Source organism: Pagrus major, chromosome 4, assembly GCF_040436345.1.
Source record: "Pagrus major chromosome 4, Pma_NU_1.0".
NCBI classification, from domain to species: Eukaryota; Metazoa; Chordata; class Actinopteri; order Spariformes; family Sparidae; genus Pagrus; species Pagrus major.
The window spans coordinates 21,518,411-21,542,918 of NC_133218.1; the positions used below are offsets into that span (position 1 = coordinate 21,518,411).

The 24,508-nt window shown below is 41.6% G+C and overlaps 1 protein-coding gene across 1 annotated transcript in view; it reads left to right on the forward strand.

The window, feature by feature from the left end:
• Positions 1-24,508, forward strand: part of igdcc3 (immunoglobulin superfamily, DCC subclass, member 3) — a 55,668-nt gene continuing 31,160 nt past the window's right edge. Inside the window, exons 1-2 of the mRNA XM_073463841.1 lie at positions 1-67; positions 6,661-6,966. Of these exons, the coding sequence (XP_073319942.1) occupies positions 1-67; positions 6,661-6,966 (373 nt within the window). The remainder of the gene's footprint in view (positions 68-6,660; positions 6,967-24,508) is intronic.

Sequence of the window (24,508 nt, forward strand, 5' to 3'; positions counted from 1 at the left end):
ATGGCATCCGCAAGGCGCCGCCGCCTTGTTCCGTGCTTTTTGGGAATACTCCTCAATGCTTTAATCGGTAAGTGGCATTATGTTATTACCCCGCAGAGGACAGCAGTAGTGCTGAGGTCCTTAGCGGGTTTGTGTGCTGCTATCCGGAGCGTGGTGCACGCTGCGAGCCGCGATACGTGCGCTGCTGACCACCAGTCACCCTGAACTTGGCCCCCTCTCCGATGTCCGTTAGTGTTCCGGCAGTAAATGCCAATGTGAAGGCTAATGCAGGAGCTGTGTGCACTGCGGTGTGTGCGCCTGCAGGTCACACATGCATAATCCATTTAAAGTTACGTGTGCGCATCCTGCAGAAGTTTACATGTTTCTCTTTGCTGCACAATCTAAGTCTAACGTTTGAGGGCCTGGACGTCCAGGCAGGCAGCATCACAATAATACAGGTTAGCCACGTGCAGTGTGCTCAGCAGAGTTTCTGGATAGTTTTCATATTTATTTTCTCAGGGAAACAATGAGAAGAATGTAAAGAATGTCCTGCTGAAAGGTGTCCACTGAGAGAAAGTCACATTTGTCGAGTTATAGCTGTGAAATGTGCAGGAAACACTTACTGGTCCTGTCTGTTATCAGAAGAGGTTTTCTCCTCATGACTGCCTTTTAAGTCATGTGTCCCAGTAATAGCAGGGCTGCAGAGTTAGAGCAACTTTCCCATGTTATTGTGAACCACATGGTGTCAGGATTAACTGTTCAGCACTGAGGGGAGAATCAGGACAAAATGCTGTAATGCTTACAAACCTGCTCTGTGTAGTTTTAAACTCAGAAAGCGCTCATTTACAATAGTAATAAGGTGATAATACAAACTCGGAAACGTTTATTTGATTAATCTCATTCTATAACTGAGTAAACAAGCTTTCCTCTGAGGGAAATACGGTCCCCAGAAAAGTGTTTGAAGCTTGAAAGGTGGCGACTTTTCTGATTAAAATTTATTTCCCTTAATTAACTAATGTGCCTTTAAAGCAGATATTAAAGGGGCACTATGTAGTTTTGGAGAAGAAATTAAAACTCAAAATTTGTATATTGACAATATTAATGAGGTAATAATACAAACTCAGAAATATTCATCTTTTTCAGAGCTGAATAAACAAGCTCTTCTCAGAGGAAAATAAGGTCCCCAGAACACTGTTTGAAGCTAGAAAGGTGGCAGGGTCCGCCACATTTAAACAAAGTAAAACAGTATGAAGCTGTGTGTTTGTTGAGTTTGTTTATTTAGTTCGTTAGGCATGAAAATAAAAATCGATCATTGAAGCTTTCTCTTCTGATTAAAATCTCTTCCCCAAAATGACATAGTGCAGCTTTAAAGGAGATATTAAGATATCTTACAGGCTTTTGAATTGCAGTTCATGGTGGCCTCTATCTCTTAATGTGATCACAATGTCCTACTTCTTAACTCTTGAAGCTAACTTTAAAAGGTGACACATTGCATCAGTAGATGGAGTTTCATATCATACCAGGGGACTTCTGAAGTAGATGTTGTTCCTGGCTGGTCAGTGCAGCACACCACCCCGTGCCTGGGTGAAATGACAGTGGTTATTGCTGTGGGGATAGATTAAAAGACTGTGGTTATTGCCTGCTGGGGAGAATATTTGTACAGATTAAATGTCAAGACTGTCCCTCTCCTCCTTTTCAAATTTTCCTTTTTTTGGCCCTTTGTTCACTATGACAGACAGTTTCTCTCTCTATGTGAGGCCCCTTAATTCAAAGGCAGGAGAGAGTATTGAGTATTTGCAAAGCATACCACACAGGGACCCACAAAGGCCCCCACTGGAATCATAAAGGCTAGCGCACAGTGGTTCATAACATGTTCAGTCAGAGGACTGGGAACAAATACTTCAGAAACACGGCTCCGTGATGGATGTAGTTCCAATTTACACATCGCATTAAAGAAGTGGAGCTCTTTCAAGTGCTTGTCTGCTTCCGAGATGCGACTCAGTTTAGATAAAGACACTTTTTATGACATTTAAAGCAGAGTTGATAAGAGCGAAAGCAGCAATAAGAGGAGTATCTGCATCAGATCTCCTATGGTGTGAAAGCTCAAACTCAGAGATAAAATGCAACAGATCTTTCAGAGAATCTCAGCTTTAGTTAACAAAGGGTAATTGTTTGCATTGAATGGATTGGCTGAGTTAGCTTGAGTCTTCAGAATAAAAGACAGTGTGAGTTTAAAGTTAAAGCAAAGAAAAACCCTGAGAACTTTAACTTAACTTCATAACTTTTTACTAAAGTATGATGTCATTTATTTGAATCCAAATCTACCAGAATGTATTTGGTGTATTAATATGAGGGTTTGGACTGTAGTACTACAGGTGAATACTTCAGTGAGGGAAGCCTGTACTGTACACCGACAGTGGAGAAGGTAAATTGTGCAACAGCTGTCCCACATCTCCTATCGTGCCAACACATGGGCTATTTCTCAGCATTCTTGTGTTGCACTTTACTGCTGTAGCCTTTAATATTGTCACTTCTGCGTAACCATCAATGAGCTGCTTTCATAACAGATGAGTATCAGAGTATGTGAAACTACACGCTCATGAGTATTAAAGTAGCTAGAAAGGAAGAGTATTGATTAATAATTTATCAAGCAGAAGCCTGGGAGGGAGGTATCAATGCTGCATGCACAGTCCTCCCCCTGGAAATAGAGCAAATATTGCCTTTTAGCCAGACACTATATAAAAAATAATAACTAATAAAATACACTAATAAAAGTTATGAAAAAGAAATAGAGCTCCTCTGTGGATGCTCTTTTTAATAGTTAATTCATACTGGTGACTGGTGTTTCATCCATGCGCATTCTACTTGATCTGAATGCAAATATGTGACTTTTGCTCCGCATGCTGGAAGACACCTTTAAAGGAATACTTAATAAGTTTGTAAATCTATTCCTATTTAATCCTCTTTGAAGTGGAGCCGCTGCTTCCATCTACAGTTCAGTTAGATTATTGGAGTCCACAGTTCTCATACAAAACATTATGCCACATTTTAAACAAACCCAACATGTTGCTGCAGCAGCCTGTCATATACAATGAAACAGGTTATTAAATAATATGTTGCAGTTATGCCAATTATGAATGTATTGCCAATGAGCTGCAACAGATAGATGCTGAGAGAGTGATGCCTCTGTGATCTCCAATGTACATAGGAAAAAAAAAGACAAATAGTTAAAGGTGCAGTATGTAAGAATTGGTCAACAGTTTGTTAATACTCCAACCAAATAGGGGGCAGTATATCGCAAGAGTAATGGCCAACTGCTGCCACCTGTTGCTGCCTTTCACTAGTTAGCGCAGTTAGCCGTCGTGTTAACTGACTGATGAAGAACTGGTGGAGTGTTGGTGTTGTTTACTATCAGACTATCAACTCTTTAGATGTAATAACTGGCTAGGGGCTAGCTGGTTAGCATGCTAACTTCAAGAGATAACCCCTCCAACACAAAGCATAGACGACTTCGACATTACACCAAAACTTCCTCACATCCTGTTCATTTTTTGAATGTTTTAAACTTAAATTCTAACATATTGCACCTTGAAATCCATTCAGCAGTTCTTGTGAAATCCTGCTGATGAACCAACCAGCCAACAAACAAACAAACACGGGTGACAAAAGGTTCAGTAGGGGTGTAACAAAACAAAACTGTGTGGAAATGTGGCGCAAGGAGAGACAACAAAGTTATTTAGCAATTTAACTAGTTTTAAATCTGTAAGTCTGGAAGACCCCATTCACAATATCATATCATGTAGCATTTATAAGATAAAAATACTTAAAACTGATCAATTAAAAAACAGTTTTCTCATCGGACTCTGTGATGCCAAGCAGCTGCGTTGCTCATGCTCAGTTAGCGCCATCAGTGGTGCTTGTGTCTGCTAACTACATCTGTCCGTCAGTAGCTGGTGGGTGATCCTCACTTTACAGTTGCAGCAGTAAACCTTTGTGCCAGCCAGCCACACTTATCTGTCAATAGTAAGCCAGAGCATGAGCCACACTTAGCCAACACTTGTCTCTGGTCTCACCCAGTAATCCTACATGCTAGTGTCTCTTTCCTCGGCGTGGAAAGAGCATTAGGGTATGTGTGTGTGTCTGTCTCCTTATCTAACCATGAAAATCCATGGCTGTGTAGAATTGTGTCTGTGAACATGTGTTTTTGTGGATAGGCGTGTTCTTGCCACAGGTTTCTACAGCTGTGTTCTTCTCTCTGGATGCTCAGCGTTAACAGATGACCTGAACCTAAACCACACAAAATCCAAAATCTGGCTCTTATCTCCCTTGTCTCATTGGATCTGTCTTTTGCTTCCAGAGTTGCCTCCAAAAATGATTTTCTCTGACCTTTTTCGCATGATTGTTTGTAACCGTCCACCCACCCGTCCACCTCAGAATTGCATTAGCCAGTCACTCCAGCAACATCCTTTATTCATTAGGAAAGCCAAAGCCTAAGAAGCTTCACATTGTTCTAGCTAATGGAAGAAATGCTGATTAATTGAAGTCACGAGGAAGTATATACAACATCAATAAGCTGTTTAATCGACCCCAAATCAATGACATTGTAACATGGAGCACCCTGGTGTTAGTATCCTGTTTGCTGCGAGGCTTGATAACACTGACTAATGTCATTTGACAGCTTTAAAAGCTAAAAATAAAAGCCCTCCAATATGTTTAAGACCAGAGGAAGGTTGAATGTAAGGCTCAAATTTGTCTGGAAGCATTTTGCTCTGTATAAAATATTTACTTTACTTTGAGAATTATCCTTGTTTTGATCAAACATGAAGTGTGACTGACTGGATGTATGGCTGCAGGCTCCTTGCATGCTATTTTCCCCCTAGTTGCTGCTTCCTGTGTGAACACATGTGATCTTTGTTGGACCAAAGGAGACTCAGCTCAGTGGGCAGCATCATTTTGGAGAGCAGCAGCCCAGGCAGCGGGATCACCGCCTGCCAGCTAAGGGTTAAATATTTCTCCCACCGCCACCCCCTTGTTTTTCACAAGTGGTAGCACTGATGTCTCTCTGGTCCCATGGCCATTTACTTACCGTGCTTGTTGAGTGAAAAAAAGGGAAGGGGGGGAGCACATTAAAGAAGGGATACCGAGCGAGAGGAGAGGAAGAGGAAATGTTTCTTTGCATTATGCTCCATATGTGATCTTCATGCAGGAGTGTGTCAATGAATTCCTTGTCTGCACCTAAGGGGAAGTATTTCTCGGCTGGAATTTGAGGGATGAAGCCGGAGGTTCTCTGTTTTGACCCTTGTGCTTATCCTCCCTCTCTGCCCTCCCCTAGCCCCCCTCTCGCCAGATTCCAGGGCCTGGGGCAGAGACTGGTAGTGCTTAGTCCATCAGCAGCTGAAACATGATACCAAGAGAGCCCGCTAAGCTCCTCTTTTATAGTACCAAGACAGGTCAGGCTGTTTACATCCTTTATTTATTGTTCTCCCACTCTTCCCTCAGACACTGCAGATGTGAACTAATCTCACCATCACACCATTGTAAAGTAGAAAGCATCACTACAAACAAATATAACAGATCCGGAGCATTTAGTAGTGCAGTAGTTTGTGTTTAGAGCTGAAAAAAAAAGACGAGGTCACAGCTATGACAAAGTTGCTGCCACTTAACTGGTGAAGCACAAGGTCGTGTATGTGTGTTTGTATAGGACAAGAGTACACATGACTTGTGAATGCAGCCTGGAGGTAGCTAGGTTAGGGCTTTTTATTTGTGAGCTGTTAGGCTTGTTGAGCTGCTATCAGTAATATAACATGAGGAGCAGTCTTCCTGTTTGTTTGAATGGGAGCGTGGATATGAAAATGATTATTGAGGCCACAACTGTTGCAGTTCCTCATGACCCTGGAGAGCAACAATTGGGTATAGAAAAGGAATGAATGGATGAGTAGATACAACTTCGATATTTTCAAAGTACATACCAGGATTGAATGAAATGATTAATATGTGTTAGCATTATAATAAGTGCAGTGTAAAAGATAAACAGTGTATGTCTCATCAGCAGCAGAATGCTGCAGCCGGAGTCTTAATGAGAACAAATAGCGATCACATAAACCATGTTTAAGCTTCTTTGCATTTGCCTCCAGTCCATTTAAGAATTTACTCATCACTTTTAAAGCACTCTGTGGTCTGGCTCCTGCATATACTTGTGAGCTTTTGTGCTCATATGTACAGCAATTCAACAATCCTGTGCATAGAGTCATTTAGTGTCGTTGTACACATGAACTTATTTCTTGTTGAATTGAAAACTGACACATATACACATATACTCACTCATATCCATATTTATAGTGCGCACATGCTCACAATTAGAACATGTTCAGCAACGGTGTTGCCTGTTGTAACAGTAGGCTTGTAAAATAGGCTATACATGTATATTAAATGACCAGTGTCTTACCTAGTGTAGAAGTAGATGTTATTGCTCAGTCTTTTCCAGGCACTGACGCCCTTTTGAAATGAATCCTTGAAACACAGCAGTCTTTCTGACCAAGAATACTTGTAATATTATTACTGACCTAAGGGAAATTATGAGATGAACAAGCTCACTACGTGGACCTTGAGTTCCCTTTGTAACTATTGTTTACAAGGTTAATAATCAATTTTCATGCTCAACTATACTATGTATCTCTTCAGGTGTGATGTGTGAAGCGGAGCTCTCCTTCACACTGGAGCCCAGTGACATCATCGCTGTACAGGAGCAGCCCCTCATGCTCCACTGCCAGGTGAACGGCCTCCCACCAATTACAATACAGTGGAGGCACAACGGCCTGCTGTTAACTCAGGATCAGCATCACACCACCTTCATCAATGGCTCGCTCCTGATCAGACACTTCCAGAAGACCAAATCTGACAGCTCATCTGACGAGGGCGACTACGAGTGCGTGGCCCAGAATTCTTTTGGGCTGGTGGTGAGCCGCAAGGCCCGAATTCAGGCAGCCAGTAAGTCTCTTCTTCTGTCTCAATTGATGCATTTCAAGCTTTATTGTGTGAAAACATGCATTCAGTCTTGAATCAGTTATAGGATTAGTCTGGCATTTTGGTAGGTAGGCTTATTAACTGTGCTGTTAGTTCCACTGTCAGTTCAACATGCACCTGCTTAGCTTAGCATAAAGCATGGAAACAGTGGGAAACTGCTAGCTTGTCTCTGTCCAACGGTAACAAAATCTGCCTGGAGTCTCTGCTGGTTGCCTGGAAACCAAATGGTGACAAAAAGTCCAAAAGTCCTGCATGTGACCCACTGTAAAAGCACACACACCTCTCATCTGACTCTTGTTTGAATAAATATCTTTGTTTTAATTTCATTCAGCTGTTTGAACCTGTTTGTATCAGTCAGCAGATCATTAATGCAGCCAACATGGTGCCATGCAGTCTGGAAACTGAAGAGTGCCTGTAATTGGCTGTGGTTGTTTTAGTTGTTGCATTTTAATTCTGATTACATCATCTTAGATTATCTTATTACCTTGAGATACCAACTGAAAAGCGTGTCTGGGCCTATTTGTGTATTTAAAGTCCCAATTGTCATAATGAGAACTCATTACTGATTTGCAGATATGACACAAGCAGAAACTGCGACCACAGCCGCTTACTTAAGTTTGATTAATTTGTGATCTGTGTTCCCTACAAATGTAAACATTGTAATTGAAAAAGTGCCTTAAGCAATCAGATTTCAGTCCAGTCCCAGTCGTCGGGGTATTGCTGGGCTGTAAATGTATTTAATATCCCCGGCTGTGGGGTAATTTGAATATTTTAATATCATTCTCTCAGTGTAATGAACTTTCTGATGCTCATCTACAGCGCTGCTTAGAAATTCAAGCCTTTGAGTTTAGCATTAACAAGCGCTCACGCTGAGAGTCTCCAAGCTGCTTTGTAAGAGTGCAGTAAGCTTGAAGCAGCCCAGCAGCCCACTCACTGGTCGAGGCATCAAGACAGATTCTCTCTGGCTTGACCACCGGATCTCTTGTTTGAAGTCGTTCTAGTTCAACATTGAGTTCTTGGCATTGTTGCCATGGTTCATTTATAACATTTCTTATATCACAGTTAGACAATCTGACGCTCTGTACGCACCTCTTCTCTTTTCTCTCACACACATACAGTGAATGTCTCAACTCACTTTAAATCAAAGGCGTCGAGGATGTGCGCATTCCTCTGTGGACATGCTGAGATGTTGCAGCAGCAGCTTTAGTGATACTATACACCCTGTGCTGAGTTAAGACTTTCTGAATGCTCTGTTATATATGCTCTGTAACACAGAGATGGACAAAGGCTTGCAGAAGCCTGTTGATTCCCGGGCTGTGTGTAGACAGTATGCTGCTGTGCTGTTGTGGCCAATACAGCTTTTCCACTCAGTGGGATGTAGGGAGGTTAGCATGGACGTCTCACTGGCCGAAGGGAAAAGTCACTTCAGCTCAGTGGCTTGCGCTGTCAAACACATGCAACCTTTTAAGGCGTCCGCAAAGGGTCTTTCTTCTTCAAAGGTCAGATTGAGCCACTGTGTTAGCACATTGTTTATTCCGCTGCGGGGAAAAGTCATCGGATTTAGTCCCCCTATTTTAAATTTTTTTCACAAAATGACTTGTTGATTTTGTCACATAAATAGGGTGCAGAGAAAATGAAAAATGATTTGATCTTCATTATATTTATAGTATTAATATCTGGTAGCATTCACATGTTATTCAAATGTAGTTTTGGCTTTATATTTTTCTGAATCTGAGTGAGAATCAGCAGTGCAGTGAGAGTATGCTCTGAACTTTTGTTGTGAAACAGTGGAGCGATCCAGCAATTCAGTCCTCTCGCACAGAAACCATACAACACTGTCCCTCACTAATCTGGTCCACTAACAAATTAAAATCTGTTGTAATGGTTGCAAATGATAAAATAATGACTCACTGTATTAATGTCAATTGTGCCTCACAAATTCATCTTTGATTTGATCCTTGATCAAATTCATCTTTTTTTAATTCAAGCGTTCAATACTGTATGAGAGCATGGGAAATGAAGAATTATGCAATCGCAGAGCAACCTTGTGTTTCTGAAAAACTGAATGTGGAATGTTATGTGAGTACAGATTTCATCTCAGTGAATGAACCTGACCTGTAACACTCATCAAGTTCAAAACCATTAACAGTGGGAATATTCTGTTTTGTCTGGGCTATGCTCTCCTGCAGACCTTTTCTAGCTCTTCTTCTTGACTTTTATTGATTAAAAGGAACTGATGGATTACTGAGAGTCACACTCTGACCCCTGACCTCTGACCTTTTGAGTTGTGTTGAGGAGGCTTTTGACGAGTGGTTGAATGAGTAAAGGCTCAGCTATAATGATGCTCTGCACCTTCTTAATGGAGTCTCACTTCTATCAAGGCAGCAAGAAGCCATCACTGTGAAAATAATCCTCCAGGGACCCTTCAGAGGGAGTCACAAGATAGAAACCTCTGACTGTAAAATGTCCCCATGTTACCCTTCATTTCCCACTAATATCCTCTGTATTTTGTAAGGTTTGCCATAAAACAGTAATGTTGGTATTTCACTGTAGATTTGAACATGTTTTGAGTTTCGCTGTTTTGTCATGCATGGATTCTTTTAGAAGTCAAATTAATGAGGCTTTCATTGCACCATTAGTTGTGGTAGTTTATTTCTATCGCTCGTAAAAGCTTTCCTTGTCTTGGGAAAGCTTCATAGGTGATTCTATTCTGTACTTTCAGAAAAATCATCCTCCAATGCTCAGTTTCTTAACTCATCAACCTCCAGCTTCCTGCAGACTCAGAACAGAAGTGCTCCCCTGCTGATCAAGCCTCAATTTGTCAAACTGTTATGTTTTGGGTCTTTAATATAAAGTCTTGAAGGAGCTTAATCTTATATAGTAGTATATCCTACAGGGGTTTGGACACTGGTCCATTTCTTCTCCCTTGTTTTACGCATGGCATCAATAATTAAGGAAGTGTTTGTTCATGTTGTTTATGAAGAGAAATGGCCCAAAACAAGATCAGTGACTTGTGTTTGTTTCTGTTTCTGTTCCAAGTGTTTGCTCTCTTTGTGTTTTTGAGGTAATTTGCTGTGTTACAGTCTCTCTCACAACAGAGCTCTGACTTGCACCACTGTGATGCAATGGGTGGTGTGATTACTGAAGCCTCTTTATAGCCCTCTCAGTGTATAAAGCCTCCATCTCAGCCTCAACACTACCTCCCTCCATAAATTTCACTTTTTCATTTGCTTGACAACCATTTGTGTGAGCTCACTGTCGGGGTCTGGTGTAGGACGGACTCCCCGTTGCCCCTCTAAATCGCCGGTTGGTCCAAGAAACTCGTTTTTTCCTCCTGAATGTTATCTCTTTGAGTGTCCGTTTCTCCCTCTCCGTCTCTCTCTCTCTCTTTCCTCGGTTTCTCCAGGACGTCCTCATTAGCTTACGTTCAGGAAGCTTTTCATCATTTGGATGAATGACAAGCCTGGTACAGTGGGCCTGGCCAGGGCTCCCGCCCCTCCCCCACAGCACACCCGCGTCACCAGGCAACACACCACAAAAGCCCCCCTGTTACAAAATAGCTTTTAGGATCAATTGAAATGACTTGCTTTTGTCTGTTTGTCTGGAATTAATTGGAAAGAGTTGAAGCTTTGTTAGGAAATTATTTATTTTTTTCCCCAGTCCCATTCATTTGGGCAGACTGCAATTGACCTCAGGGATTGTTCGAAAAGATTTGCAAACACAATATGAAGTGTGCTGAGAAAAGGCAAAGTCAGTGCAAACATGAGGAGAGTGAAAACACAAATCGTAAAAAACGCAATAAATGAAAGTATAATAACTGTGTATTATACGTGTTATTTATTTTATAGACTACTTCAGTATGAATACAGAGCCCTTGGCTGCTGGATGATCATTTCCACCTTGTTTAATTCTGAGATCGTCACGGTGAATTGTGCTGCCGTTATAATGGTAGGCTTCTGAATGAGACTTTAATGAAAAAGAGGAACCCAGGGGGCTGTAAAGGATGAAATGGGAGAAGACAGAGGATGCCTGTAAAAGTGTCTCAGTTTATACCCATGCCTCTCATTTGTGTGAATTTAACTCCTTTCAGGGGTGTAAATGTAAATAAGTGTAATGTCTCATAGAAACGGGCATCTGTAGCTGTGGCAGGAGATGAGAAGTTGCTACATTTAAAAGCTGCGCGGATGGCTTGACGCTAGCAGCTACTCAGACAGTTAGTGAGAGTGATTTATGGGCAGCTCATGTTAGCTTACGTGAGAGTGTGCGTACGCGTGCGTGCGCGTGTGTTTGGAGAGTCCACGGTGTCTCTCCATCACCCTCAAACCTTCCTGTCCCCACCCCTTTCATGGCCTCCTGCCTGGGTGAATGCTGAAGCGCCATCCCTACATCTCCTTGTAGCTCCCTTTGTCTGCCAGCCAAACCCCGCCCTCGAGCTGTCCCCCTCCTACTCCTCTCTGCTCACTCTACACGAAGCGAGTCATCTCTCGGTCGTACAGATTAGCCAGCTAAAGCTTGTTTTGACATTTTGACATGAAGCCAACTCTTTTAAGATTTAAGACTGTTTCATGTAAAAAATGTTTTAAATCTGAGCATTAAAAAAGTTGGAAAATTCATATGGTATTGCCATTTCAAGCCCCAAAGCAAATATAGAATCGCTGATTGATATCATACCTCTCATCCATATTCTTGTCTTGAAAACATCACATAGTAGCAGTGCATGCAGACATGGCCTCTGGCTGCCCTGTTCTTTCCTTCGGGCAGGTATGTGGCTGATGTTAAATCACAGTGTTTCCTCCCGCTGTGTGGTCAGCACCCCTCCATCTGTCCACCAGTGCGTCAGAAGGATTGAGGCAAAGGGCGTTTTTTTCCCTTCTGTACTGATGAAGAGGGCTGAAGGGAAGAGAGCTCTGACCTCTGCTGTGTAATTACAGCAGAAACTGGTTTATTATTGTACACCTGCACACTCAATACTCATATCTCATTGCCTGATTATGCATGCTCTGTTCGAGCTGATTTAGAAGTGGCAACAACGAATGAGAGATTTGATTACTTGTTTCAGAATTGGCTCAAAGCGTGTCCTTTCCTATACTCTGTGCAAAGGCAAGGGTAAACAACTGCAAATCTAATTGTCTTGGATAATATGCTGTTTCTCCTCTATGGTTGTTTTTTTTTTTTTTGTCAAGGACCTGAATAAAAAGCACTGAATATCCCTCATGCCAGCTCTGGATATCTGCGTTGACAAATGCTTAAGCTTGTCCAACTCTCCTGTGGGGAAGGGGAGATTATTTCTGAAGATGGCAAGTCATTGACCTTGAAGCAGTGGAAAATCACCAAGGGATCCCATACAGCTCATAGTATGCCTTATTGTATCAGTTTACTGTATGTCTTTGCACAATGGGGAACGATGAGATGCAATGTAAAATTTGGTTTTGGTTAGATATTAACTACTATTTATACAGAATTACATTAATTTAATCTCTTTTATGCCCAAATGTAAGGAATAAACAGCTAATACAACAAAATCCAGAGCACAAATGTCACTAGTGTGCTTAAATGTTGAGCTATGCTGACAGGAATTCAGCCATGCACAGAGAACAGATATGCCTGGAGAGCTATAACAAGTTGATGTTCGAGGGGAGCTGCTTCATGATACTGTGCGGTGCGGAACGGCCACCCTTATGCTCTAAAAATATCTGCCTGTGTAAACAACATCACTTGGCGAATCAAGCCAGTAAACAGAGGAAGGGATACTGAAGAGTGGGGAAATAGCTGGATGATGGAAATATTGAACTGCTCAAATAAGCATTTCGCTTATTCCTCCAGGCGCACCGCCTTTATGTTTGACATGACTTTAATCCTATTTATGTCTTTCATTGTGTGATATAACAAATGGAATCATGGTATATGTTTGGTTATAGAGCGCCTTACAGAGTGACAGAGTTACAAGTGTTTTTTACACAAGAGGAAAACAATACACACTTGTACGTTACATGAACAAAAGGCAGACATACACAGAAAACACAGGTCAAACCATATAAGACAAGTTGATGACTTTATTTCGGTTTAAACTCATAATAAATAGATACATTTAACACATAGAATAGAAAAAAATAGAAGGAAAGTAGAGACTGGAACATAACAAGCAACTGAATCAACCACAATAGTAAAATACAAAATCTGATGTTGCTACAAAAAACAGAAAAATCTTGGCTCCAAGGGGCTGAGTGGTAATGTGGTGGTTCTGTATAATAACTTAGCGAGTGATGTAAATAAACACAAGACATATTATTGTGGTCCTTTTACATCTAGCAGTATCATTCCGTCTTACAAAACTGAAAGAAATATGTGTGTCGTCTGTGTCAGACTGAAACTACAACTACTAAATAATGTTATTCTGGTTTAAAGTTGAAATAATCGGTTAACATATTCTTTAAAAATTACAGACACACATCCTCAGTTGTGCTCCTTCATTTCCTTCCATGTCTGTTTGTTGTTCAGAAAGACAAGTTGGCAATGAGCCAGTAATATTTATAACCATCTTGGTAAGATCACTGCCCTCTTGCTACTTCTGACTCGCTGCTTCCCTCTCTAAAACTAATGCAATAAAAGATTCACTAGTCGTACAAGATTGTCTTTCCTGCAATAGAACTTTAAAAGTTTGTGGATAGAAAACGAAACATAATTGCATCTGATGAAGCTCATCACTGAAAATGTGAGAAAAAGTAATTGATGGCCTGGCTTAGAGTCACATTTTAATTGGTCTAATTATTTCTCAGATTTTCAAACATCTTATTCTTCCTTATATTTGTGTTTTCTTAAAATATATTTAGCAGACGTATTTAGCTCAAAGGCATGAGCAAACATCGAGCCAGTCTTTGCAGGGTGCTCTCTCCTGCCAGTGTGCCAACCTCTAGCAGCTGCTCCCATCAGCTGTGTACACTGTAGCTGATCAGCCAGATAATGCCCATTCAGACAATGTCTTTTTATTTCTTTGTCATACAGAGCAGTGTTAACTTTGTAGAATATATTACTTGGATGGACTAGAACCATATGTTTATAGAAAATTAAATAACTTGTCAGTGGTTAGATTCAACAGTGCTAACAACTTATTATATCAAAACTGAGTGGCATGTGTTTTTTTTGTCTATGTCACTTAGAAATGCAGCTGCCTTAGTCTCCTTCTTCTGTGCTTGATGTTTGTACCCCCTGTCTGTAGTTTTTTATTTCTATTTAAACTGTAACAGGTGTGCTGTTAGGTTAGGTCTCCCTCGAGAAAGGGATTTCCATCTCAAGAGACCTCCTGGTTAAATAACGCATAAATTAAAAATAAATTTGACGGTCTGATAAGTTTTAAGTAAGATAAATGAAACATAGAAGCTTTACCTGTTCGCTACACAAGGTCTAAGTTGAAGTTCAAGTTCAATGATGGGTGGTTGTTTGTGTAGCATGTGTGTGTGTGTTTGTCTGTGTGTTGGTCACCGGATGTCTGCGGACCACCCTTGCTATTCTCAAACAAACAAATGAAAAGGGGGCCTAAAATTCCTTCTGCCCACTTTTAATGCTCATGGGAGGAATTCCTCAGTAATAGAGGTGAAAGGTGAAAGGAGGGAGAGCAGAGGCCGGGCCAAAGGTTGGACGGGGCGGACCAGTCTGCAAATGCGGGAGTATGTGTGTGTGTTCGTCATCTTTAGGTCCCATGGCCCCTTGGAAGTGTGTGTTTGAATTTCAGTCCCTTAGAGTGAACACAAAAGTGGTATTTTGTTTGGTCCTCACTTCTTTAAGGTACTGTTTTAGTCCTGTGTAGTGTGAGGTTGTGGTTTGGGTCAATCACTTTCGTCAATTGAGGATGGAGGCACAACGATATGTGGGTGCGTGTTGAGTGTGTTTGTGTGTTGGTGTTCCTATGATTCTGGGCTTCAACAGGGGCTTGGCTAGCTCTCGCCACTGCCCCGTCACCGCGCTTCACTACACTTAACAGAGCCTTTATGGCCAGATTGTGCAGTTAAAAGCCTTTACGGGGTCTGCACCATCCACCAATAAAAACACCAAAACTCCCTCTTCCTGTCTTCTCCTTTGGCAGACATTTTGTTTTGCATGTGTGAAAATGTGTAATCAAAACAAGACAGACAGGAGGTGGACATAAGTTAGTTTTATTTGTCGTCGAGGTAATAGTAAACTTAATAGTGTTATCTTGTAATGTTATTGCCCCAACGCACACAAATACACACAGGGCCTCTCAGTGCTGTTTTCCATTTGGTTTAAACAGGGATCAGGAAATCTTTCTGCGTGGGCCAATAAGCAGAAGAGTCGGAGACAAAAGCCAGTCAGTGATGGGCAGGCAGCAGCTCTCCTTTGGGCCTCAGCTACCTCTCCCTCCTCTAGCCTGTGTATGTGTGTGTTTGTGTGTGTTGGGGTACCTCTCGGAGCTGAGCAGCACCTATTGTTAGTCATGAAATGCAGGGCAGTGGAGTGGCTGGGAACAGGCAGAGGCTGTAGAGATGTGCAGCCTCTGGTGGCTCTGCTTTGTGACGGTGGCCTGAGCGTTTGTTCCCCTGACCGACTCAGCTAGCCGCGGCTGAGGCCCCCTTTTGTCACCGCTGACTCTGGGTGGGTGTGTTTCCCCTTGCGCCGTCCCTCCCCCTTCTCCTCACTCTGTTTCAGCATTGACTCAGAAATAGAGGGGTCAGAGGTCATGAGGGGCTGGACGATGGAGAGGGGGGCTTATCTGGGAAACGGTGACCTTTTCGTATGCACTAGGGCAGAATACCCCTCCCCTTCTTTTTATTCTCCTCCCATTGCGTTTCCCCTCCTCCATCACTCAGCCTCCTGCTCATTCCCCAGTGGGAACCCATCCCCCGGCCCGATGGCCCCGGGGCAGTGACAGTGACCTTGGCTTTGGCAGTGAAATAAGGTGGCCCAAACCTGCCACAGCATCACAGCTCTAACCCTGCCCTTTCCCAAACAAGCAACGCAGCAGCCTGGAACAACAAGAGCAAAATAAGCACATTTTCACTCACTCAGAAAGGACACTTATTCATCTCTGTCATCTGTTTTCTTTTTTTCCCTGGAGGCTTAACAGTTAGTCTCTGTGAATAGAAAGTTCTGTACAACAGTGTAGTTCTTAACCTCTGTTATAACCCGCTGTTATTTTCTTTAGTGATCCGTATAATACACAACTAGATAATTGATGTTGGAATGGTTCGAGGATACTTGCGGCTGCCAACTTTGCACAGATGTCATAGAAAACTGGCAATTTTTAGAAATATCAACAACTAGCCAGCTACCTGCTGATATGCAAGATGTAAATAAGACAGATTTCCCATTGGAAGGCTTATTTTTTGCTTTTGGTGGAGGCTAATTGGCATTTGTGTGCAGGGAACCATATGGGAGGGCAAGTATGATACTGTTAGATTAGATTGTGGGATAGAAAGATAAAAAAAAAGGTTTTGCTTCAGTAATCATCTTAAAATCAAATTGTGAAATTAAACATCTACTGTAAAATCTTAAACTCTTTAGGATCTACATCTGAACGTAAAAATCAGTCTTTACTCTGTTTTCTTCATAGTCGTCACAAAGGGACAAAGCACCTGAGGTGTTTGGGGTTAAAAGGCTGTCAGGCTCCACTGTGTGTGGAGTCGGACACCGGGGATGAAATGAATTCCACAGGAACCAATTAGAAGAGGTAGCTGCTGGCATAGGATGAAAGATTTCTGGGATGGCCAATTTCCTCCTGACAACCTGTTTTCAATCTCTCTAATTTTTTAAGCACATATCACTTTTATGAATTTAATGATTCACCTTATATTTCCATTTATTATTCCAAATTATTATAATGTTCAGTGTTAATCTTTGAGACTTAAAGGAGACCTATTGTGCTTTTTCATTTTTCCCTGTCCTTCAGTGTGTTATATAGGTTCTCATGCACGTCAAAGATACAGGAAGTTAAAGAGACAGGAGCTAGAACAGAGTTTCAGACAGAGGGGGGGATACAGTGCTGCAGCACTGGACACTTTGAGAAAACTGATTTGTTTTTTGAGCATTAAAGCATTCTAGTAGTAGTAGTAACCCAAAATAAAATTATGCACCTGAAAACAAGCATAAAGCAGACATAAAGTAGTGTTTTACAGTCTTAAACAGCCACAAAATATGAAGAAAACCTGCAGTGCAATGAATCAGTTATTATTTCTTTAATAGCTGTTCAGATTTTCTGCTGTTCTCTGTCGTCTTGGGCCCGAGGAAATTGTAGTCAACATTTTTTCACTATTTTCATTTTATTGATCAAACAGGTAATTGATTAACCCTCAGAACAAAAGGCAATTTCTGGGCACTTTATTGCTCCTGTCACATTTTTACTCACTGTGGACTCATTTTTTTCACTCCAATATATAAGAACAATCATGACTAGTTGTAGGGAGAACTCCAAAATGTGTCTTGGGCGATATGGCAGTTTTAATGCCATACATGCTAAAAAAAAAAAACTAAAGACACAAATTGAATTTTTTGACAATTTATTTTTACAAAAATTGAAAGGAAAAAGTACTGACAAACACAATATATTTGCAAGTGCCGACAAGTTTTGCCATTAATGGCAAAAAAATGCTCACATGCTACATATATTGAAATATTTAACATTTTTCCGAGAAATAACTCAAATACAAATAACTCTGTCAATAATGAAAAATAATCGCAGCCTGAAATATCAAGTGTATTGATTCAAACGCCTTGTAATCACTTTTGTTTTCCTTGTACTTGTACTGTCATTTAATCATAATGTAAAAGTGCAGGTGATTTTGCAGCATTAATTTGAGTGATTAGAGGTAAGCTGCCACCAGTAAAGCAGGCAGGAGTAGATGAAAGAGGACGGGGGTAGCGAGTAAAATAGATGGCGCATGTGTCGGTGGTCTCAAATGATTTCTGGGCCCCTCTGGCTCTGGAGACTGGACCTTGAACCAGGAAGGAACATTCCATTCCATTCCATGACCTCCTGACCCCGGCAGCTTTTCAACAGGCAGCAGCAGGATGCAAAGCAACAGCGGCGGGCTCGCTTAGCTTGAAGAAGCACGCCTCTGCCGTTAGAACATGCCGGAAAACTGCTCCCTTGACCCTATACTCGTAATTCCTCACTGTAACATGCGCATTACCTACGCTTAACATCAAATAAATGCACCGACACGGACATGTGCACGCTGTGGCACGGGCTCATGGTCAATGCCAGTACATGCTCAGAACTAGTACAAGTGAAAAACAGAAATTAATGTGCAGTGTGCTTTCCCTCTACACATAAACATGTAACTGAGGTTTTTATTTCTTTCATAAAGCATTGAAACATTTAATTTAATTCCCACCTAAAGTGATGTAGCAGCAGTTTTAGGATCCATCTTAAGAGGCGATTCAACTGGCCACCCTTCAGTAGCTGCTCCGGGGATGAAAAGTGTTTATTTTATAACCATGTAAAGAATTTGTGTCAACCATCCAACTGCAGTCTTTAATCATATTTACGAATGTATCTCGTTTTCTTTTCTTTTTTTTCTCTCTTTACAGAAGTGGTTTCATGTCATGCGTTAGTAAGTTGTAAGGCGGACCATTTCATTGCCTCAGCGTGAAAAGATGAAACATGATGCGAGTAGTGTAATAGCCCACTCCATTTGCCAGCATAGGCATTATTTGTGAGTGGGAAGACAGTTTTAGAGGGTTAGCTGGCTGATGGCAGGTTGGAAGAGCCGGTGATATGTGCTTATGTCTGACAGCTTATGGTTGTGCTCCTCCCATGCACTGCAGGGAATAGACGAGATGAGAGCATGACAGTCAGAAAACCACCGCTGCAGGCTGCGTGTGTGTTCTGCAGCAACCTTTGTGATTTGAGGGCATTAGTTTACATCACATGTAATAGCAGAGTGATGTGTGAGTGAGGGACAGCTTAGAAACATCCACGGTCCACACATCACGAAAAAATGTGTTGTGTTTTCATTAACTTAGAATGAGACTTTTCTGTCTACAGATGGAGTGGGTGCTTTTCCACGGAGACCCCCAAGGTTTCTGCCGCCATTTTTCTACAGAAGCCCAGAACGGACAATTCAAACACTGGCTCTAGAGAGGGCATTTTTAGTGGCCACAGTAGTGTAGACTGAGATGAAGGGTGCTCTGCAATCTCACGGCTGGTTGTCACTAAAGTCTACACACTGGTCCTTTAACTTTAACTGTTTTTTTACTTTAACCTTCAACTGAGGCGGTCTAGAGCTGAAAAGATTAGTCAATTAATCAAATCGCCTTCTCACAGAAAATTAATGGCAAACTGTATTTACGATCGATTAATTGTTGGAGTGATTTTTTAAGCAAAAATGGCACACATGTCCCAGTTCCTATGTGCATTTTAGATGGTAAGTCAGAATAATCAAGCAATTTGAAAATGTCAGTTGCTGACATTTTATAAACATAAAGATTAATCGAGAAAGTAAATGACAGATTATAGGTTGCAGCCCTTAGACAGTCAATACAAACTAATAGGAAAATATATAGAGAAATAACTAGAGCTGCAACTATTAATCGATCAATTGATTAGACGTCATCCATTAAAGATAAAATCAGTAACTTTGTCCACGGTAGCCGTGCGTTTCATTTGGTCGCCTGTCGATATGGCTTCCGGGAGAAAGTAATTTTTTGTTCATCGTTAATGGTCTACTTCCGTATTTTTGATTTTGTTTTGTTGTGTTTATATTGAGACCCCTAGTGGCAGAAATCACTTTCTGCGCGTTGAAATTAATCACCAACTATTTTAAAAATCAGTTAATAGGTTTGAAATAAAAAAAAAAATTAAAAAGTCTCTGATTCTAGCTTCTTAAATGTGACTGGTTTCTAGTGTCTTTACTCCTCTCTGAAATTAAACTGAATTTCTTTGGGTTGTGGACAAAACAAGACATTTGGGGACGTTATCATGAGCTTTGGGAACACTGACTGACATTTTCACCATTTTCTGACAACGTATAGACTTAATAACTAAACGATAACTCAAGAAAATATGCAGATTAATCTACAATTACAATAATTGCAGCCATACAAGTCACCAAAAATGGATACTTGGAACCACGATAAGTCAGTTAAGACTCCGAATTAATTAACAGCTATTTGATTTACAGTAAAGAATCACTACAGAGACAAAGCCTATATTTTATGTCATTGTTCATAAGCCCTTGTCTTGGGATGGTGTTCTCGTAGGAAAAAAAAATGTTTCTCTCAATTTATGTAAATCCAAGGCTGCTCTTTGTTCACTCAAATCCTGAAAATGGTATTTCATTATCTGATGGAACAGATATGCCATCATAACAAATACAGTATCTACACGGTCTTTTGTTTGCACACAGGCTGTAGGTAGAGGCAGAGACAAAGGGCTTTCATTTCTCACCCACTGTCTTGTAACACTAAGTGGTTATGACAGGGCCTACACTTGCCTTTCCTCTTTCTTCCTGCTGTACTCCTCATCCCCTATGGTTATTTTTCCTGGTGAATTGAAGTGAACTAGAGTCCGTGCGGTGGGCGTGGTGGAGGGGTCGCACATGTGCGTACAAAAAGAGCCAGGGGTTACTGACTGCACATTAGCATAAATTCATCAGGATTAGCCAGTTTGGAGGCGAGTGGGGGGCTGGGTTCATCGGATCAGAAAGGGGCAGTAATACTCCCAGTGACCGCAGTCAGCTGGCAGCCTGAATGGAGGGAGATAGTGAATATAGTGAAAAGGAAAGAATAGCAGACAGAATTTGAGTTTCCAGCTGTCTCAACGAGAGTATGTGGCAACGACAATGTATGACGTCACAAAACGAGGCGATGGCAGTTCTCCATGCATTAACGGCTGCTGCTCTATATCATTATCTTGAATGCAACATGCTCTCAGAGAGCTGCTGTCATGGCTTTGGATTTATTCAGTTTTTATTCCACTGCCTGTCTTTGCTCCATACATTTAGGTCTTCAGCACACACAACATTTCTCTCCCTGTTTACATGGACATGGATGTGTGTCTACATTGCTGCTACAAGTTCCTCAAGGCATGCAGTGGCTGGCAGAAGTATGTCCCACCTATCTTGTTGGTCATGATTGATGTTACAGCGTCCCTCCTCCCACTAATTGAGCTCATATTTACAGAATAGAGCATCTGGGATTTTGATACTTTATGTCTTTATCCTCCATTTAGCCCAGTGGGAGCCAAGGCGCAGACCTCCCATCAGCAAGACGGAGATGATTCACCAAACCAAACGTTTTTCTTTATGAATTGCTATTTAATTTTTTTATGGTCGTTCTCAGTCCTTCCTCATCAGTCCACTCCCTCTCTCTTTGTCACCATTGCAAGCTCCTCCTACGCTATGTTGTAGCCCCCTTGCCCCCCCTCACGAATGCATCTCTGTTTGCCACACACGTGATGGCACTGTGTTGCCCGGGATTGTGATTAATGGCTGCAATTCAGCCTGAAAAATTCCCTTGAGTGGGTGCCAGTTGGCTTACGCAGAGAAGAAACTCATTACTGCTGTCAGTTGAGCTGACGGAGCAGGGAGGGGCGTGAGTGATCGTACGTGTGTCTGTGTGTGTGCATGCGAGGGAGAGAGAGAAACTCATTTCTGTGCATGTCAGTAAGTGCGTGCACGTCGGTCTACCTTTGCTGTGCGTAAGCTGTCATGCATGAATAAGTGTGTCCACGTGTTTTAAGCTGAGTGTAAAAGTGACAGCGTGTCCCAGGGCTGGTATCCAAGTAACATGGATAATTTCTCAGAAATGACCTAGTACCCTGCACACACAAACACTGCAACTTGAGGTTTTTAATGGATAACTGCAAACTGCTGCTTTATGACTGCAATCTCTCCCCTCTACAGTATGTCACATTTGTTTGGAATATTGGGATTTTTACAGATAAACTCGCTCTTTTCTCTGATAGGGAAAATGTGGCAGGTGGTGGGGATATTACTCCGGCTTATTATCGTATGTTGAAGCCAATTCTTGTTAGATGAATGGAAAGGTTTTCATTTTAAACACAATAATTGCCTGTCCACTCTTATTAAAGATAAAATGGCAGTGAGAAAGTAAAGCAGGAGAGCAGAGAGGAGGAAAAAGAGAAAGCAGCCGAAAATGAAGGTAGGCCTGCATAATACGGATAACCGGAGTGTGCCATTCACTAAGAGATTGCTATCTATATTCGCTGACACGCCGCCAAAATGAAGATTTGAGGACATGCACATATGCATAGCTCATATGGAAAGCATCTCCATATGTGGCTCAGGCTTTTGCTCTGCTGCTTAGTTTGAAGCAATTGGAGCAGAGCTGGGAGATTAATCTTATTATTTTGGTTAAATCAATTGTGTTGTACAATGCATGAAGCCAGGTCAATTATTTATAGAGCCCAGTATCACAAATCACAAATACGCCTCATGGGGTTTTACAGTCTGTACAGCATACAACACCCTCCTTGAAAAGGTTAAAAAAGATTACAGTTAAATATGTGGGCCGAAGGGCACAGAGACACATCTCTCTCTTAAAGAACAGGAGGTTAGAGGCTGGCCAATCATTATTCAAAGACCCTGGATCAAGATTTGGTTTCTTTAATAGAGTTTTAACCACAGCAGTCTTAAATTAAGAAGGTACAGAGTCGGTCATAAGTGATAAATTAACAATATTCACCATTGTAGGTCCCAGAAATGGCCAGAGCTGGAAGTCTTTGAGGAGGCAGGTAGTTGGTTTAGATTACAATATCTGAATTGTGGATATACGATTTATCCTACTTCATAAAGTATTGGTGAAGTGTATTTTCTTGCTATCGAACAATGTGTCCCACTAAAAAAAAAATTCACCAGTGTTTCGTAACACAGTATATATCACAGAAAACCAAATATCGCAATGTCTGGGTTTTTTTTGCAGTCTTATTTTTCTAAGGCTGCGACAAATCTTACTTAAATCCATATCAGGGTTGTCCTTACAATTATAAGGCTGAGCATCAAAGCCATTTTTGGGACCGCCCAAGCCGAATGAACGTCAATGTGGAAAACGTCAAAACTGACTAAAGCTGACCAGATCTAATGGTTGTAACTGGTCTCAGTTGACTTTGTTTGCAAGTTTTGTCTTCAAGCTTTTTTGGTGTTGTTTATTATCTGCTTTTGCATTTTCAGTCCTCAGTCTTCCTGAATGTTTTACTGGTTTCTAGTTGACTCGTGCTATGAAACCAGTCACATTGTTTACCACAATGACTTTTAAAAAGAAAACAAACGTTGGGTCATACTGGGACACACTGGAGATTTATATCAAATACACAACCGTAGGTTTCAAACTTGCAGTCATCACTCTGTTGATGGATTTGTTTGTGTGAATTTCTGACAGGATTGTGTTTTTGGAAAATGTGATCTGAGGACTTTGAAACCAGAAGGGACACTGAGACAGATAAATCCCCAATGGGAACCACGCAGCTGAGGCTCAGTGGACCTCCCTCCTACAGCTACCAGAGGCTTCTCTTGTTTGTGAGTGTGTGTGTGTGTGTGGGATGGAGTGAAGAAGGGGTGAGATTTACAAAGCCATTTCAGCCATTTGGGGAGCCTAGTTTTCTGAGATGCAGTGGAGCGCATGGGCCGGTCCCGCCCTGCGTCTTTCAGATGTCCCGTGGGAGTGCCAGATGTGGGGTCATCCATCTACCCCAGGTTCAGACCAGCCCCCCTCAAAATCACTGTCAGATGCATAGTTACCCTGCACGCTACACTCTCAGGAAGGAACACACACACATATCGTGGTCTACTCATCTCAGAAAGTTCTCTAGACTTATATTTTCTCCACCAGCGATATATGATCAAGAAACCGCAGGACAAAGGACAGATTTTTTGGTAGAGATTCATCCTGGCCTTCTCAGAATGGCCTCTCTACCCAACAGTTGTCCTCTAATGAGGGGGAAGTAATGAGTGTTACACTGAGGAGAATGGTGATGCCAAATGTCCGTCCAGGTTGTTATTCAGAGCCTCTGCTGTCTGCGGGCCTCGCTTATTTCTGGCTACACAAAACAAGAGGCGGAGACGAGCCAAAGAAGAATTTAATGGCATTTACATTTGAATATAAAAGTTATTTTACCCCAGATGTCTCTTAAACGTTTTAAAATATTTCAAACTCTCCAACACTAAGAAACGACAACTCAAGGGGGGGATAAAGCAGTTGTAGGGTTTGGGCTTTTGTGCAAAGAACGTACAGTGAATGAGCTGAATTAAAGACAGCCCATGATTCATGTGGATATGAGCTCATAAATACTGGTAGGATGATGGGAGAAGCGTCTCATTTGAATTCGAAAGCAGACAGCTTTATGCTCAAGTATTGGTGATATTAATTAGGTATGTGGCCTCCGGGCAAGTAGAGAATGGCCCTGTGAAGGCATAGCCTCTTCCCAGCAACAATCAGGTGTGAAAAAGAAGACTTTTATAAAAGCAAGAGATAAGGTAACTTCTCCTGCCCTGTTTTCTCTTCACTTGGTGATGCTGTTGAGCCAAGGATTGCATGA